At 65.6% G+C, this 15,398-nt stretch overlaps 1 protein-coding gene across 2 annotated transcripts in view; it reads left to right on the top strand.

The window, feature by feature from the left end:
* The window catches only part of ZNF236 (zinc finger protein 236), an 88,937-nt gene extending 73,764 nt beyond the window's left edge, over positions 1 to 15,173 (top strand). For both annotated transcript variants that reach the window (XM_058676923.1, XM_058676922.1), the window contains 4 exons: positions 17 to 214; positions 596 to 725; positions 13,817 to 13,993; positions 14,601 to 15,173. In XM_058676923.1, coding sequence (XP_058532906.1) covers positions 17 to 214; positions 596 to 725; positions 13,817 to 13,993; positions 14,601 to 14,722 — 627 coding nt within the window. In that variant the 3' untranslated portion in view covers positions 14,723 to 15,173. The remainder of the gene's footprint in view (positions 1 to 16; positions 215 to 595; positions 726 to 13,816; positions 13,994 to 14,600) is intronic.
* Positions 15,174 to 15,398: the final 225 nt, after the last annotated feature.

Raw genomic sequence — 15,398 nt, 5'->3', positions numbered from 1 at the left:
TCTCCGGCCATTGCAGGTGACTGATGTCTCGGCTGCCTTGGCCCAGGGCAGCTCTCCCGAGAAGGAGGGCCGCATGCGCCAGTGCCTGGAGTGTGACCGCGCCTTCTCGTCGGCCGCTGTGCTGCTGCACCACAGCAGGGAGGTGCATGGCAAGGAGCGTATCCATGGCTGCCCCGTCTGCAGGAAGGCCTTCAAGCGCGCCACGCACCTCAAGGTAAAGCCCTGGCCTCCCCGCAGCATGCAGCTCTCCGTGTGGGGCTCGGCCGTGGCGGGGCCGGGGCAGTGCACGGGGAGCGGTCATCTCCTCACCCGCAGGTCAGCGCCAGTGTCAGGTCGGCTGGAGTGACGCTGTGGCACTCCTCACCTGTCTGAGACCGTCCCTGGGGTCTAGGAGCAGATTTCCGGGCGGGACAAGCACAGGGCACCAACTCTGCACAAACTGTGCTTGGTGCTTCTGGCCATGGCCCCTGGTGGCGGCTGCCCCTGGGAGCCCACCGTGGGAGGCGGCGGAGGGCAAAGCCCACGCCTGTGCCCTGCAGTCTCCAAGGTTTTGTTGGCCTCCTCATGTGTGTGCTCCGCTGTACTGTCTTGCCAGGAGCACATGCAAACGCACCAGGCGGGCCCCTCCCTAAGCTCCCAGAAGCCCCGAGTGTTCAAGTGTGACACCTGTGAAAAGGCCTTCGCCAAGCCCAGCCAGCTGGAGCGACACAGCCGCATCCATACAGGTAAGGGCGTGGTGCTTGCTCGCACACGTGCTGCCGGAGGGGGACTTGTGACCAGGCAGGGGACCACACCTTCCTGCTCCCCTAAAGTTGGCTCTGGTGTCGCTGTGCCCCTTCACCATGGATACACACACCATGGACAGGACCTCTCCCTGGCCTCCAGGCCCTGGCGCTGTGCCTGCCCCTGGCAACTGCTTTCTGCCCCATTCTTGCCTGTTTTCTGCGTCAGCGTGTCACTGCACCGGAGGTCCCCCAGCCACACCCGCAAGGGCTGGGCAGCTCCCTGGTCTTCCTGCTGCCCTGTAGCCATGACTCCTTCACTGGCACCTGGTATGGCCACTGCAAGCCCTCCTCCCACAAGGCCTCTGCCTCCCAGCACACCGTCTTCCCCAGCCCTGTCTCCTGGCTGTTCCCAGACCTGACACACACAGCAGTTCCCTGGGGCATCTCCTCTGGGTCCCCCGACCCCCTCCCTTGGGTTCCTAGCATCTCCTCCAGGCTCTGAGTCAGCCCTGGCCTGAGGCCTGGGCACCTGGAGCCCATGTGTATCCAGTCCAGGTCACTCGCTGCTGCCCCTGTGCCTTATCCAGTGTGTACTTAACATCTGTACGTAGAGGGAGGTGCTATTTGCCAGGAGAACGGCTTTGCTGTGTGCTTTGCAGGTGCACAGGTGCCTGTGTCGGGTGAGCACTGCAGGCTGGCCCGCTGGCAGGGTTCCTCTGTCGGGCCTGCTGTGTGTAGTTAGCACAAGCTAAGCTGTCGGTGTGGAACTGCAGGTGTTTCAGTTGACTGAAGACCTGTGTGCTTTAGTAAAGATTTCAATTTCTAAAGATCTTACAGTCACTGTCCCTACCTCACATGCCTGGGCAGCTATAGCCAGGCGAGGCTGGGACCAGGACCTGGCCCTCAGTGGGTGCAGGGTCCCACATACCTGGGTTGTCACTGCCACCCCTCCGGGTTGCCCACGAGCAGGCTGCTGCTCGCGGGGATGCGCGTGCTCAGCAGGCATCCCTGTACGGAGTGCAGGCCTCCAGGCAGCCCCGGGCTGCCATGCCCAAGCCCCGCCCCAGCCCTGCCCCGTGTCCCTAGCCTTCAGCTGCTCCTCACGCCGGGCAGCGGTGGAGATGTTAATGTTGGTGTCTCGTTTTGTTAGCGCTGCTGGGGATGTGTTGAGTTTCTGTTTTAGTCCTTATGACTGAAGATGATGAGTAGCTCTGCCGTGCAGTTACCTTGTAGCCAAGAGAATCCTGAAGACTGACTGTGGGCTCCAGGCTCTGTGTGTGCCGCTGTGTGTCACTGTGTGTCACTGTGTGTCACTGTGTGTCTCACTGTTTCACTGTGTGTCACTATGTGTGTCACTGTGTTTCTCACTGTGTCACTGTGTGTGTCACTGTGTGTGTCACTGTGTTTCTCACTGTGTCACTGTGTGTCACTGTGTGTCTCACTGTGTCACTGTGAGTCACTGTCACTGTGTGTGTCACTGTCACTGTGTGTCTCACTGTGTCTCACTGTGTCACTGTGTCACTGTGTGTGTGTCACTGTGTGTCACTGTGTGTCTCACTGTGTGCCTCTATGTGTCCTTGTGTGGCTGGTGGGCCTCATCCCAACTGTTACCTCTGAAAATTGCTTTCTTTTTTTCTCCCTATCTTGAAATGTAAAAGAATATTTTCAATTGCTGGAAAAGGCAGTGGGACAAGAGTGAGTGTCCCCTCTGGTTCCTTCAAGGCCCGCATCAGCAGGACCTGTGCTGAGCCGTGTGCCAGGAATCCACTCAGGCTTTCCACGTGGACACTAGCTGTCCAGTGCGTGTCCTCAGAACATGTTGACAGATGCTGGGAATGCATGACTGCGTGGAGTTCCTAGGTTCCCCAGAGTCTCCTGGGCCACAGTGGCTTGGTGCCTTCTGAGCTTGCTGCTTGCAGCTCTGCTTGGGGACTAATGCCCATGTGTCCTGACCCAGCTTCTCTCAGTCCCTGCAGCTCAGCTGGTCTCGCGGGACCATGAGGACAGGCTAGCCAGACGGGCACCCTTAACTGCTGAGATGGTTACCACTTTTCCATTGGGGGCGGGGAGGGGCGGAGCAGGTGGAGTTGGGGTGGTGGGTATGCGCAGTGGAGGCAGACAGCAGTCCTGGCATCCCGTCCTTCCCCTCTTCAGGACCCCTGCTCCCTGGAGAGTGCTCCGTGGCCTTGACAGAAGCCGCCGTCAGCCACTGAGTGGGCTTGCACTGCTTGTGTCCCCAGTCTGCAAGTTGGTTTAGCCCATGCGTGCCTGCTGCTCGTCCTGGAGGCGTGTGCTGCTCCCCACAGCCCCTCAGAGCACTGATAGCTCGTCACTGTGCTTTCCACAAAAGGCCTCCTTGGGGCTGGAATTGTGGTGCCTCAGGTTACGCTACTGCTTGCAACACTGGCATCTGTCTCAGAGTGTTGGTTTTAGTTCTGGCTGATCCCCTTCTGATCCAGCTCCCTGCCAGTGTGCTTGTAAAAGCAGGGACTTGGGCCCCTACCACCGACTGTGGAGACCCAGGTGGCGTTGAGGGCTTCTGGCTTCCATCTGACTCAGCCGCAGCCATTGCTGCCACTGGGGAGTGAAACAGTAGGTGGAAGAATGCCATCTCTCTCTCTTTTCTCTCTCCATCACTCTGCCTTCCTAAGAAAGTAAATCTTGTCAAGCAGCGAACAGTGGCCCCTTTGCCTCGGAGTCGGTCTGGGTGGGCTGACCCAGCCTTTGCCTCGGAGTCGGTCTGGGTGGGCTGACCCAGCCTTTGCCTCGGAGTCGGTCTGGGTGGGCTGACCCAGCCTTTGCCTCGGAGTCGGTCTGGGTGGGCTGACCCAGCCTTTGCCTCGGAGTCGGTCTGGGTGGGCTGACCCAGCCTTTGCCTCGGAGTCGGTCTGGGTGGGCTGACCCAGCCTTTGCCTCGGAGTCGGTCTGGGTGGGCTGACCCAGCCTTTGCCTCGGAGTCGGTCTGGGTGGGCTGACCCAGCCTTTGCCTCGGAGTCGGTCTGGGTGGGCTGACAGCCTTTGCCTCGGAGTCGGTCTGGGTGGGCTGACAGCCTTTGCCTCGGAGTCGGTCTGGGTGGGCTGACCCAGCCTTTGCCTCGGAGTCGGTCTGGGTGGGCTGACCCAGCCTTTGCCTCGGAGTCGGTCTGGGTGGGCTGACAGCCTTTGCCTCGGAGTCGGTCTGGGTGGGCTGACCCAGCCTTTGCCTCGGAGTCGGTCTGGGTGGGCTGACAGCCTTTGCCTCGGAGTCGGTCTGGGTGGGCTGACAGCCTTTGCCTCGGAGTCGGTCTGGGTGGGCTGACCCAGCCTTTGCCTCGGAGTCGGTCTGGGTGGGCTGACAGCCTTTGCCTCGGAGTCGGTCTGGGTGGGCTGACCCAGCCTTTGCCTCGGAGTCGGTCTGGGTGGGCTGACCCAGCCTTTGCCTCGGAGTCGGTCTGGGTGGGCTGACCCAGCCTTTGCCTCGGAGTCGGTCTGGGTGGGCTGACCCAGCCTTTGCCTCGGAGTCGGTCTGGGTGGGCTGACCCAGCCTTTGCCTCGGAGTCGGTCTGGGTGGGCTGACCCAGCCTTTGCCTCGGAGTCGGTCTGGGTGGGCTGACCCAGCCTTTGCCTCGGAGTCGGTCTGGGTGGGCTGACCCAGCCTTTGCCTCGGAGTCGGTCCGGGTGGGCTGACCCAGCCTTTGCCTCGGAGTCGGTCCGGGTGGGCTGACCCAGCCTTTGCCTCGGAGTCGGTCCGGGTGGGCTGACCCAGCCTTTGCCTCGGAGTCGGTCCGGGTGGGCTGACCCAGCCTTTGCCTCGGAGTCGGTCCGGGTGGGCTGACCCAGCCTTTGCCTCGGAGTCGGTCCGGGTGGGCTGACCCAGCCTTTGCCTCGGAGTCGGTCCGGGTGGGCTGACCCAGCCTTTGCCTCGGAGTCGGTCCGGGTGGGCTGACCCAGCCTTTGCCTCGGAGTCGGTCCGGGTGGGCTGACCCAGCCTTTGCCTCGGAGTCGGTCCGGGTGGGCTGACCCAGCCTTTGCCTCGGAGTCGGTCCGGGTGGGCTGACCCAGCCTTTGCCTCGGAGTCGGTCCGGGTGGGCTGACCCAGCCTTTGCCTCGGAGTCGGTCCGGGTGGGCTGACCCAGCCTTTGCCTCGGAGTCGGTCCGGGTGGGCTGACCCAGCCTTTGCCTCGGAGTCGGTCCGGGTGGGCTGACCCAGCCTTTGCCTCGGAGTCGGTCCGGGTGGGCTGACCCAGCCTTTGCCTCGGAGTCGGTCCGGGTGGGCTGACCCAGCCTTTGCCTCGGAGTCGGTCCGGGTGGGCTGACCCAGCCTTTGCCTCGGAGTCGGTCCGGGTGGGCTGACCCAGCCTTTGCCTCGGAGTCGGTCCGGGTGGGCTGACCCAGCCTTTGCCTCGGAGTCGGTCCGGGTGGGCTGACCCAGCCTTTGCCTCGGAGTCGGTCTGGGTGGGCTGACAGCCTTTGCCTCGGAGTCGGTCTGGGTGGGCTGACCAGCCTTTGCCTCGGAGTCGGTCCGGGTGGGCTGACCCAGCCTTTGCCTCGGAGTCGGTCCGGGTGGGCTGACCCAGCCTTTGCCTCGGAGTCGGTCTGGGTGGGCTGACAGCCTTTGCCTCGGAGTCGGTCCGGGTGGGCTGACCCAGCCTTTGCCTCGGAGTCGGTCCGGGTGGGCTGACCAGCCTTTGCCTCGGAGTCGGTCTGGGTGGGCTGACCCAGCCTTTGCCTCGGAGTCGGTCTGGGTGGGCTGACCCAGCCTTTGCCTCGGAGTGGTCTGGGTGGGCTGACCCAGCCTTTGCCTCGGAGTCGGTCCGGGTGGGCTGACAGCCTTTGCCTCGGAGTCGGTCCGGGTGGGCTGACCAGCCTTTGCCTCGGAGTCGGTCTGGGTGGGCTGACAGCCTTTGCCTCGGAGTCGGTCTGGGTGGGCTGACCCAGCCTTTGCCTCGGAGTCGGTCTGGGTGGGCTGACCCAGCCTTTGCCTCGGAGTCGGTCTGGGTGGGCTGACCCAGCCTTTGCCTCGGAGTCGGTCTGGGTGGGCTGACCCAGCCTTTGCCTCGGAGTCGGTCTGGGTGGGCTGACCCAGCCTTTGCCTCGGAGTCGGTCTGGGTGGGCTGACCCAGCCTTTGCCTCGGAGTCGGTCTGGGTGGGCTGACCCAGCCTTTGCCTCGGAGTCGGTCTGGGTGGGCTGACAGCCTTTGCCTCGGAGTCGGTCTGGGTGGGCTGACCCAGCCTTTGCCTCGGAGTCGGTCTGGGTGGGCTGACCAGCCTTTGCCTCGGAGTCGGTCTGGGTGGGCTGACCCAGCCTTTGCCTCGGAGTCGGTCTGGGTGGGCTGACCCAGCCTTTGCCTCGGAGTCGGTCTGGGTGGGCTGACCCAGCCTTTGCCTCGGAGTCGGTCTGGGTGGGCTGACCCAGCCTTTGCCTCGGAGTCGGTCTGGGTGGGCTGACCCAGCCTTTGCCTCGGAGTCGGTCTGGGTGGGCTGACCCAGCCTTTGCCTCGGAGTCGGTCTGGGTGGGCTGACCCAGCCTTTGCCTCGGAGTCGGTCTGGGTGGGCTGACCCAGCCTTTGCCTCGGAGTCGGTCTGGGTGGGCTGACCCAGCCTTTGCCTCGGAGTCGGTCTGGGTGGGCTGACCCAGCCTTTGCCTCGGAGTCGGTCTGGGTGGGCTGACCCAGCCTTTGCCTCGGAGTCGGTCTGGGTGGGCTGACCCAGCCTTTGCCTCGGAGTCGGTCTGGGTGGGCTGACCCAGCCTTTGCCTCGGAGTCGGTCTGGGTGGGCTGACCCAGCCTTTGCCTCGGAGTCGGTCTGGGTGGGCTGACCCAGCCTTTGCCTCGGAGTCGGTCTGGGTGGGCTGACCCAGCCTTTGCCTCGGAGTCGGTCTGGGTGGGCTGACCCAGCCTTTGCCTCGGAGTCGGTCTGGGTGGGCTGACCCAGCCTTTGCCTCGGAGTCGGTCTGGGTGGGCTGACCCAGCCTTTGCCTCGGAGTCGGTCTGGGTGGGCTGACCCAGCCTTTGCCTCGGAGTCGGTCCGGGTGGGCTGACCCAGCCTTTGCCTCGGAGTCGGTCCGGGTGGGCTGACCCAGCCTTTGCCTCGGAGTCGGTCCGGGTGGGCTGACCCAGCCTTTGCCTCGGAGTCGGTCCGGGTGGGCTGACCCAGCCTTTGCCTCGGAGTCGGTCCGGGTGGGCTGACCCAGCCTTTGCCTCGGAGTCGGTCCGGGTGGGCTGACCCAGCCTTTGCCTCGGAGTCGGTCCGGGTGGGCTGACCCAGCCTTTGCCTCGGAGTCGGTCCGGGTGGGCTGACCCAGCCTTTGCCTCGGAGTCGGTCCGGGTGGGCTGACCCAGCCTTTGCCTCGGAGTCGGTCCGGGTGGGCTGACCCAGCCTTTGCCTCGGAGTCGGTCCGGGTGGGCTGACCCAGCCTTTGCCTCGGAGTCGGTCCGGGTGGGCTGACCCAGCCTTTGCCTCGGAGTCGGTCCGGGTGGGCTGACCCAGCCTTTGCCTCGGAGTCGGTCCGGGTGGGCTGACCCAGCCTTTGCCTCGGAGTCGGTCCGGGTGGGCTGACCCAGCCTTTGCCTCGGAGTCGGTCCGGGTGGGCTGACCCAGCCTTTGCCTCGGAGTCGGTCCGGGTGGGCTGACCCAGCCTTTGCCTCGGAGTCGGTCCGGGTGGGCTGACCCAGCCTTTGCCTCGGAGTCGGTCCGGGTGGGCTGACCCAGCCTTTGCCTCGGAGTCGGTCCGGGTGGGCTGACCAGCCTTTGCCTCGGAGTCGGTCCGGGTGGGCTGACCAGCCTTTGCCTCGGAGTCGGTCCGGGTGGGCTGACCCAGCCTTTGCCTCGGAGTCGGTCCGGGTGGGCTGACCCAGCCTTTGCCTCGGAGTCGGTCTGGGTGGGCTGACAGCCTTTGCCTCGGAGTCGGTCTGGGTGGGCTGACCCAGCCTTTGCCTCGGAGTCGGTCTGGGTGGGCTGACCCAGCCTTTGCCTCGGAGTCGGTCTGGGTGGGCTGACCCAGCCTTTGCCTCGGAGTCGGTCTGGGTGGGCTGACAGCCTTTGCCTCGGAGTCGGTCTGGGTGGGCTGACCCAGCCTTTGCCTCGGAGTCGGTCTGGGTGGGCTGACAGCCTTTGCCTCGGAGTCGGTCTGGGTGGGCTGACCCAGCCTTTGCCTCGGAGTCGGTCTGGGTGGGCTGACAGCCTTTGCCTCGGAGTCGGTCTGGGTGGGCTGACCCAGCCTTTGCCTCGGAGTCGGTCTGGGTGGGCTGACAGCCTTTGCCTCGGAGTCGGTCTGGGTGGGCTGACCCAGCCTTTGCCTCGGAGTCGGTCTGGGTGGGCTGACCGCCTTTGCCTCGGAGTCGGTCTGGGTGGGCTGACAGCCTTTGCCTCGGAGTCGGTCTGGGTGGGCTGACCCAGCCTTTGCCTCGGAGTCGGTCTGGGTGGGCTGACAGCCTTTGCCTCGGAGTCGGTCTGGGTGGGCTGACCCAGCCTTTGCCTCGGAGTCGGTCTGGGTGGGCTGACAGCCTTTGCCTCGGAGTCGGTCTGGGTGGGCTGACCCAGCCTTTGCCTCGGAGTCGGTCTGGGTGGGCTGACAGCCTTTGCCTCGGAGTCGGTCTGGGTGGGCTGACCCAGCCTTTGCCTCGGAGTCGGTCTGGGTGGGCTGACCAGCCTTTGCCTCGGAGTCGGTCTGGGTGGGCTGACCCAGCCTTTGCCTCGGAGTCGGTCTGGGTGGGCTGACCCAGCCTTTGCCTCGGAGTCGGTCTGGGTGGGCTGACCCAGCCTTTGCCTCGGAGTCGGTCTGGGTGGGCTGACCCAGCCTTTGCCTCGGAGTCGGTCTGGGTGGGCTGACCCAGCCTTTGCCTCGGAGTCGGTCTGGGTGGGCTGACCCAGCCTTTGCCTCGGAGTCGGTCTGGGTGGGCTGACCCAGCCTTTGCCTCGGAGTCGGTCTGGGTGGGCTGACCCAGCCTTTGCCTCGGAGTCGGTCTGGGTGGGCTGACCCAGCCTTTGCCTCGGAGTCGGTCTGGGTGGGCTGACCCAGCCTTTGCCTCGGAGTCGGTCTGGGTGGGCTGACCCAGCCTTTGCCTCGGAGTCGGTCCGGGTGGGCTGACCCAGCCTTTGCCTCGGAGTCGGTCCGGGTGGGCTGACCCAGCCTTTGCCTCGGAGTCGGTCCGGGTGGGCTGACCCAGCCTTTGCCTCGGAGTCGGTCCGGGTGGGCTGACCCAGCCTTTGCCTCGGAGTCGGTCCGGGTGGGCTGACCCAGCCTTTGCCTCGGAGTCGGTCCGGGTGGGCTGACCCAGCCTTTGCCTCGGAGTCGGTCCGGGTGGGCTGACCCAGCCTTTGCCTCGGAGTCGGTCCGGGTGGGCTGACCCAGCCTTTGCCTCGGAGTCGGTCCGGGTGGGCTGACCCAGCCTTTGCCTCGGAGTCGGTCCGGGTGGGCTGACCCAGCCTTTGCCTCGGAGTCGGTCCGGGTGGGCTGACCCAGCCTTTGCCTCGGAGTCGGTCCGGGTGGGCTGACCCAGCCTTTGCCTCGGAGTCGGTCCGGGTGGGCTGACCCAGCCTTTGCCTCGGAGTCGGTCCGGGTGGGCTGACCCAGCCTTTGCCTCGGAGTCGGTCCGGGTGGGCTGACCCAGCCTTTGCCTCGGAGTCGGTCCGGGTGGGCTGACCCAGCCTTTGCCTCGGAGTCGGTCCGGGTGGGCTGACCCAGCCTTTGCCTCGGAGTCGGTCCGGGTGGGCTGACCAGCCTTTGCCTCGGAGTCGGTCCGGGTGGGCTGACCAGCCTTTGCCTCGGAGTCGGTCTGGGTGGGCTGACCCAGCCTTTGCCTCGGAGTCGGTCTGGGTGGGCTGACCAGCCTTTGCCTCGGAGTCGGTCTGGGTGGGCTGACCCAGCCTTTGCCTCGGAGTCGGTCTGGGTGGGCTGACCCAGCCTTTGCCTCGGAGTCGGTCTGGGTGGGCTGACCCAGCCTTTGCCTCGGAGTCGGTCTGGGTGGGCTGACCCAGCCTTTGCCTCGGAGTCGGTCTGGGTGGGCTGACCCAGCCTTTGCCTCGGAGTCGGTCTGGGTGGGCTGACCCAGCCTTTGCCTCGGAGTCGGTCTGGGTGGGCTGACCCAGCCTTTGCCTCGGAGTCGGTCTGGGTGGGCTGACCCAGCCTTTGCCTCGGAGTCGGTCTGGGTGGGCTGACCCAGCCTTTGCCTCGGAGTCGGTCTGGGTGGGCTGACCAGCCTTTGCCTCGGAGTCGGTCTGGGTGGGCTGACCCAGCCTTTGCCTCGGAGTCGGTCTGGGTGGGCTGACCAGCCTTTGCCTCGGAGTCGGTCTGGGTGGGCTGACCAGCCTTTGCCTCGGAGTCGGTCTGGGTGGGCTGACCCAGCCTTTGCCTCGGAGTCGGTCTGGGTGGGCTGACAGCCTTTGCCTCGGAGTCGGTCTGGGTGGGCTGACCCAGCCTTTGCCTCGGAGTCGGTCTGGGTGGGCTGACCAGCCTTTGCCTCGGAGTCGGTCTGGGTGGGCTGACCCAGCCTTTGCCTCGGAGTCGGTCTGGGTGGGCTGACCCAGCCTTTGCCTCGGAGTCGGTCTGGGTGGGCTGACCAGCCTTTGCCTCGGAGTCGGTCTGGGTGGGCTGACCCAGCCTTTGCCTCGGAGTCGGTCTGGGTGGGCTGACCCAGCCTTTGCCTCGGAGTCGGTCTGGGTGGGCTGACCCAGCCTTTGCCTCGGAGTCGGTCTGGGTGGGCTGACCCAGCCTTTGCCTCGGAGTCGGTCTGGGTGGGCTGACCCAGCCTTTGCCTCGGAGTCGGTCTGGGTGGGCTGACCCAGCCTTTGCCTCGGAGTCGGTCTGGGTGGGCTGACCCAGCCTTTGCCTCGGAGTCGGTCTGGGTGGGCTGACCCAGCCTTTGCCTCGGAGTCGGTCTGGGTGGGCTGACCCAGCCTTTGCCTCGGAGTCGGTCTGGGTGGGCTGACCCAGCCTTTGCCTCGGAGTCGGTCTGGGTGGGCTGACCCAGCCTTTGCCTCGGAGTCGGTCTGGGTGGGCTGACCCAGCCTTTGCCTCGGAGTCGGTCCGGGTGGGCTGACCCAGCCTTTGCCTCGGAGTCGGTCCGGGTGGGCTGACCCAGCCTTTGCCTCGGAGTCGGTCCGGGTGGGCTGACCCAGCCTTTGCCTCGGAGTCGGTCCGGGTGGGCTGACCCAGCCTTTGCCTCGGAGTCGGTCCGGGTGGGCTGACCCAGCCTTTGCCTCGGAGTCGGTCCGGGTGGGCTGACCCAGCCTTTGCCTCGGAGTCGGTCCGGGTGGGCTGACCCAGCCTTTGCCTCGGAGTCGGTCCGGGTGGGCTGACCCAGCCTTTGCCTCGGAGTCGGTCCGGGTGGGCTGACCCAGCCTTTGCCTCGGAGTCGGTCCGGGTGGGCTGACCCAGCCTTTGCCTCGGAGTCGGTCCGGGTGGGCTGACCCAGCCTTTGCCTCGGAGTCGGTCCGGGTGGGCTGACCCAGCCTTTGCCTCGGAGTCGGTCCGGGTGGGCTGACCCAGCCTTTGCCTCGGAGTCGGTCCGGGTGGGCTGACCCAGCCTTTGCCTCGGAGTCGGTCCGGGTGGGCTGACCCAGCCTTTGCCTCGGAGTCGGTCCGGGTGGGCTGACCCAGCCTTTGCCTCGGAGTCGGTCCGGGTGGGCTGACCCAGCCTTTGCCTCGGAGTCGGTCCGGGTGGGCTGACCCAGCCTTTGCCTCGGAGTCGGTCCGGGTGGGCTGACCAGCCTTTGCCTCGGAGTCGGTCTGGGTGGGCTGACCAGCCTTTGCCTCGGAGTCGGTCTGGGTGGGCTGACCCAGCCTTTGCCTCGGAGTCGGTCTGGGTGGGCTGACCAGCCTTTGCCTCGGAGTCGGTCTGGGTGGGCTGACCCAGCCTTTGCCTCGGAGTCGGTCTGGGTGGGCTGACCCAGCCTTTGCCTCGGAGTCGGTCTGGGTGGGCTGACCCAGCCTTTGCCTCGGAGTCGGTCTGGGTGGGCTGACCCAGCCTTTGCCTCGGAGTCGGTCTGGGTGGGCTGACCCAGCCTTTGCCTCGGAGTCGGTCTGGGTGGGCTGACCCAGCCTTTGCCTCGGAGTCGGTCTGGGTGGGCTGACACAGCCTTTGCCTCGGAGTCGGTCTGGGTGGGCTGACAGCCTTTGCCTCGGAGTCGGTCTGGGTGGGCTGACCCAGCCTTTGCCTCGGAGTCGGTCTGGGTGGGCTGACCAGCCTTTGCCTCGGAGTCGGTCTGGGTGGGCTGACCCAGCCTTTGCCTCGGAGTCGGTCTGGGTGGGCTGACCCAGCCTTTGCCTCGGAGTCGGTCTGGGTGGGCTGACCCAGCCTTTGCCTCGGAGTCGGTCTGGGTGGGCTGACCCAGCCTTTGCCTCGGAGTCGGTCTGGGTGGGCTGACCCAGCCTTTGCCTCGGAGTCGGTCTGGGTGGGCTGACCAGCCTTTGCCTCGGAGTCGGTCTGGGTGGGCTGACCCAGCCTTTGCCTCGGAGTCGGTCTGGGTGGGCTGACCCAGCCTTTGCCTCGGAGTCGGTCTGGGTGGGCTGACCCAGCCTTTGCCTCGGAGTCGGTCTGGGTGGGCTGACCCAGCCTTTGCCTCGGAGTCGGTCTGGGTGGGCTGACCCAGCCTTTGCCTCGGAGTCGGTCTGGGTGGGCTGACCCAGCCTTTGCCTCGGAGTCGGTCTGGGTGGGCTGACCCAGCCTTTGCCTCGGAGTCGGTCTGGGTGGGCTGACCCAGCCTTTGCCTCGGAGTCGGTCTGGGTGGGCTGACCCAGCCTTTGCCTCGGAGTCGGTCTGGGTGGGCTGACCCAGCCTTTGCCTCGGAGTCGGTCTGGGTGGGCTGACCCAGCCTTTGCCTCGGAGTCGGTCTGGGTGGGCTGACCCAGCCTTTGCCTCGGAGTCGGTCTGGGTGGGCTGACCCAGCCTTTGCCTCGGAGTCGGTCTGGGTGGGCTGACCCAGCCTTTGCCTCGGAGTCGGTCTGGGTGGGCTGACCCAGCCTTTGCCTCGGAGTCGGTCTGGGTGGGCTGACCCAGCCTTTGCCTCGGAGTCGGTCTGGGTGGGCTGACCCAGCCTTTGCCTCGGAGTCGGTCTGGGTGGGCTGACAGCCTTTGCCTCGGAGTCGGTCTGGGTGGGCTGACCCAGCCTTTGCCTCGGAGTCGGTCTGGGTGGGCTGACAGCCTTTGCCTCGGAGTCGGTCTGGGTGGGCTGACCCAGCCTTTGCCTCGGAGTCGGTCTGGGTGGGCTGACCCAGCCTTTGCCTCGGAGTCGGTCTGGGTGGGCTGACCCAGCCTTTGCCTCGGAGTCGGTCTGGGTGGGCTGACCCAGCCTTTGCCTCGGAGTCGGTCTGGGTGGGCTGACCCAGCCTTTGCCTCGGAGTCGGTCTGGGTGGGCTGACCCAGCCTTTGCCTCGGAGTCGGTCTGGGTGGGCTGACCCAGCCTTTGCCTCGGAGTCGGTCTGGGTGGGCTGACCCAGCCTTTGCCTCGGAGTCGGTCTGGGTGGGCTGACCCAGCCTTTGCCTCGGAGTCGGTCTGGGTGGGCTGACCCAGCCTTTGCCTCGGAGTCGGTCTGGGTGGGCTGACCCAGCCTTTGCCTCGGAGTCGGTCTGGGTGGGCTGACCCAGCCTTTGCCTCGGAGTCGGTCTGGGTGGGCTGACCCAGCCTTTGCCTCGGAGTCGGTCTGGGTGGGCTGACCCAGCCTTTGCCTCGGAGTCGGTCTGGGTGGGCTGACAGCCTTTGCCTCGGAGTCGGTCTGGGTGGGCTGACCCAGCCTTTGCCTCGGAGTCGGTCTGGGTGGGCTGACCCAGCCTTTGCCTCGGAGTCGGTCTGGGTGGGCTGACCCAGCCTTTGCCTCGGAGTCGGTCTGGGTGGGCTGACCCAGCCTTTGCCTCGGAGTCGGTCTGGGTGGGCTGACCCAGCCTTTGCCTCGGAGTCGGTCTGGGTGGGCTGACCCAGCCTTTGCCTCGGAGTCGGTCTGGGTGGGCTGACCCAGCCTTTGCCTCGGAGTCGGTCTGGGTGGGCTGACCCAGCCTTTGCCTCGGAGTCGGTCTGGGTGGGCTGACCCAGCCTTTGCCTCGGAGTCGGTCTGGGTGGGCTGACAGCCTTTGCCTCGGAGTCGGTCTGGGTGGGCTGACAGCCTTTGCTTGCAGGGGAACGGCCCTTCCACTGCACGCTGTGCGAGAAAGCCTTCAACCAGAAGAGTGCGCTGCAGGTGCACATGAAGAAGCACACGGGCGAGAGGCCCTACCGCTGCGGCCACTGCGCCATGGGCTTCACGCAGAAGAGCAACATGAAGCTGCACGTGAAGCGGGCACACAGCTATGCAGGTGCGTGCCCCGTCACCCGCACCCCTGGCAGTGACCGCCTCTCTGGCAGGATGCACCCTGCCCCCACACCACACCTGATGAGAATGCGGGTCTGCTTTGTTTTGGCAGACAAGCAGAGTGGCCCCCAGAGCCTGCATGGGTGCAGCATTTGCTGCAGCACGTGCTCAGGACGCAAGAGGCTGGGTGTGCTGCTGCCACCCCGGGGGCCTAGGTGTGCAGGCCAAGTGGTTGCCACCCTGCACCTGGTGCTGCTTCTCGGGGAGTCAGGCTCTTGTGCCCTGGCCCCCTGGGATCTCGCTCTCACTGCTCTGGCCTTTCTGTCCTGAGCCCCATGCTGCCTGGCACTGGTCCAGGAAGGGGCCGGGTAAGCATGCCAAGGAGGTCACATGTGCAGCTGTGTGTTGGACACAGGTGTGGTTGTCTGCGAGTCCTGAGTAGGTGGACCTGGGTTGGGGGGCAGGTACTCCGTGCAGTGGCACTCTGCTCGCCGTCCTGGCGGGCGGCCGTGGGGAAGGGGTGAAGCAGGTGTTCCCCGTCTGGGCCCCGGGGACGCATCGCCTTCCCTCAGTCTGAACCCCTGCCTGCCCTTTCTCTGCCTGCATCCCAGGAGCCTTGCCGGAGTCCACGGGGCCCCAGGAGCCAGACGGGGAGGTGCTGCGGACACTGCACTTGGAGGAGGTGGTGCAGGAGGCTGTGGGCGAGTGGCAGACGCTCACCAACGTGTTTTGAAGCCGCCAGCAGGGCGCGTGCGAGGACCCTGACGCGGGGCAGCGGCATGGTGGAATGTGTCTCAGGGCTTCAAGCGTTCAACACGCTACACAGTCGTTTTTTAGCTACATGGTTACCTACCAAATCATTGTCTATCCGAGACTGAGAGGAGGGGAGCTGGGAGCGGCGTGGGTTTGGCACCATGCCCCATTTACAGATGGCTGAACTCAGGGCACATGGGAGGCAGTCCTGTGCCCCGCTCCGCAGCCAGCCTGCCCGCTTGCGGCAGAAGCTGATCGGTTTGTCCTATCATTGTCACGTGATTCCTCGAATTGACAAAGACAGTGAACATGGACGGGGCGTGAGGTGTCCCGTCGTGTTTTCTGCTAGAAGTGTAGCTTACGAGACAAGCCTAAGCTAGGTGCGTGAAGCTCAAAGCAGTGTCCCACCGCACAGGGGACTGCCACTTTTTTCTAAGAAATTGACTCTGTGAAGTCGCCGTAAGTTAACGTTACCCAGTACCGTGAGAGCCGGCTGGCCCAGCGCTCTCCTGCGCACGTCGCAGCCCCTCAGAGCAGTGCAGTGGAGCTGCCCTGGCCAGCCGCCCCAGACCTGCCGCGGGGCGGGAAGGGAAACGCGCCATACAAGCCATCATGCGACAGGTGCGCCCACCGGCTTCTCTTCCTCCCTGAGGAGT

The sequence above is a fragment of the Ochotona princeps genome, chromosome 18, assembly GCF_030435755.1.
Source record: "Ochotona princeps isolate mOchPri1 chromosome 18, mOchPri1.hap1, whole genome shotgun sequence".
Lineage (NCBI taxonomy): Eukaryota > Metazoa > Chordata > Mammalia > Lagomorpha > Ochotonidae > Ochotona > Ochotona princeps.
This window is presented reverse-complemented; position numbering and strand designations above follow the sequence as displayed.